The following is a 2,358-nucleotide window of genomic DNA, read 5'->3' on the forward strand; positions in this document are numbered from 1 at the left end:
AGGCCAGAAGAGGGCACCAGATCTCATTACAGATGGTTGTGAGCCACCATGTGGTTGCTGGGAATTGAACTCAGGACCTTTGGAAGTGCAGCCAGTGCTCTTAACCTCTGAGCCATCTCTCCAGCCCCACCTTCAGGCTTCTTAATGGAAAGGGCGATCTTTGTTTTTATCTTGCAGTTAAGGACATCAACCTGAAACCAGACATTCTGGATCCCATCACAGACACTCTGGAAGCGGAGCTTGGTAAGTTGCCTAATATTACCACGCCGGATGACCCCATGCTTCAGGCACTAGGTCAAAGTATGACAGAAAGGTGGCTAGACTTGCAAGTAAGAGTTGTGCCTGTGGACCTTGACGCGGTCCCAGCTAGTTTTGTCAACATGCACAGCAGATTGGTAAGCCTTCTGAGCCTAAGTCATTATTAGATCTGCCCCTCACTGTCGCGGGCTGATCTTCCACTGAGAGAGAGGGATGAGATATATTCTAAGTGCCTGGCGGACTAAACAAGACGAACAGGTTTTATATTCTTCCCACGAAACAGCATGCATATATGCATATATGTGCATATGTTTCCATTTGAGTTATGCATGTAAATTTACAGCAAAGGTAGCACTAACCCTCATGAATATGCTACTTGGGCTACTCCTCAAGAAAATTATAGCACTGCATCTCTTGTTCAATCGTATTCCAAAATGGTGCCTTCTTTTGGGTAGAGGAGAAATTGACTTTCATCTGATTGCCTTTTATTTTGTCAAATTCAGCCTCTTACTCCTTTACACGCAGCCAAGGAGAAAAGGCAAATTCGAAAGCAAATTGTGGTATTTTAGAGCAATATTTACCATTTCAAATGCTAATGAAAGATTTCATTTTGTGCAAAGGTAAACAGATTGTTATTACAGTAGAAGTCAGTAGGTGGCGGTAGTGACACATTCTGGAGCTAGAAATAGTGACAAAGGAGGGAAAACATGAGAATGGAAAGAAGAAAAACAATTCATTAAAAATATACAGCCAAATTGTGTGTTTAAAGCTGGGAAAAGACCAAGGTCGAAAGAGGAGTTCAAATGGATTCCCTGTTTATCCAGAAGTCAACTGGAAGGGGAGGATGATTCTCACAGGGGTGGTGGGCAAAGGAAGGGTGGTCCAGGAACATGCACGGCTCACCCATTGTGCACTATGCAGAGCAGCTGAAAATCTATAGTTTCCTCCCTGCACCGTAATGCTGACAGGAAAGCTCAGCTCTTAACTCTAAGGTGACAAGAGGGTATGAGTGGCTGTGACCCTGGAGCACAGATTTGGGTTACCCCAAGTCCATGTTTCAACATGGTAACAGAAAAAAAAAAGAAAATAGTAAACAAAGACACTCTTCCAATCCACTGGGGAAGAGATCTGATGCCAGGTCACAGCCCAGGGAGAGGCCTCAGCTGCAGGCTCAGGGGCCATCACAGACCAGGTTTAGCATTGTGGTTGATGAAAGCCAGCGGCCTCTTCAACTAAGACATTCTAAAGAAATTGAATACATCCTAATAACCATAAGGATGTTAAGTCAGCTGAGGAGGTGGGCGAGGAATGACTGCCAAGGAGGGGAAAAGGCCCAAGACACATCGTGATGAGGCTGCGGGCCTGGAGTATCCCAGCCTTTCTGTGATCACTGAGGTCCTAATCGCTAACTGGCCTTGCAGAGGGTTCAGATAAGGTGTGTGCAGGTGTTTTTTTTCTTCAGGATTTTCCATTCATGGTAACCTCATGTTTATTCCATGTGTAAACGTCAATTAGTTAAACTGATCTTTTTGATGGATCGTACCTCTCGTCACTAATATTAAAGGCTGAGTTGTTCCCAGAGCTCCTATTTCTCCCAGAGGTATGATTGTGAAATTCTAGTGTGAAGGACATTTGGGATACACAGATTAGCCACAAGGGACAACCAGAACAGGAAGTATGTTGCTAAGTGGGATGTGTTGATGCTTGGCTATTCCTGGTTCCTACTGCCTGGCACCTGGCTGCATCCGGATGCAGCTTCTGGTCGTTCCGTCATACGAGTGTTCTGATATGCTGTCTTCCTGTTCTCTCGACCTCTGCATTTTCAGGGAAGTCTTTGACTCTATCCTGCAGAGCACAGTTTGGCTTCCAAAAAGACGTCCAGCCTGTAATGAAGTGGTATGCCAAAGAATCTACTCAGGAGCAGGAAATTCTAGGATCTAAGAAGGAATGGTGAGAAAACGCTTGTGAACTATAGTCATCGCAACCCAAACTAGGTGCTTTCAACCCGCTAGAAATTGCTATAACAGATAGTTAATGGTGGTGGTAAAATGGAGTGGGACAGTGATCTGTATTCTGTCAATTATATTTTAAATAAATGCT

General features: G+C 44.4%; 1 protein-coding gene across 1 annotated transcript in view; it reads left to right on the forward strand.

Moving 5' to 3' along the window:
- The window catches only part of Il18rap (interleukin 18 receptor accessory protein), a 23,870-nt gene that overhangs the window by 11,862 nt on the left and 9,650 nt on the right, over positions 1-2,358 (forward strand). Inside the window, exons 5-6 of the mRNA XM_005359990.2 lie at positions 178-243; positions 2,085-2,208. Of these exons, the coding sequence (XP_005360047.1) occupies positions 178-243; positions 2,085-2,208 (190 nt within the window). The remainder of the gene's footprint in view (positions 1-177; positions 244-2,084; positions 2,209-2,358) is intronic.

The sequence above is a fragment of the Microtus ochrogaster genome, linkage group LG2, assembly GCF_000317375.1.
Source record: "Microtus ochrogaster isolate Prairie Vole_2 linkage group LG2, MicOch1.0, whole genome shotgun sequence".
Classification (NCBI taxonomy): Eukaryota; Metazoa; Chordata; class Mammalia; order Rodentia; family Cricetidae; genus Microtus; species Microtus ochrogaster.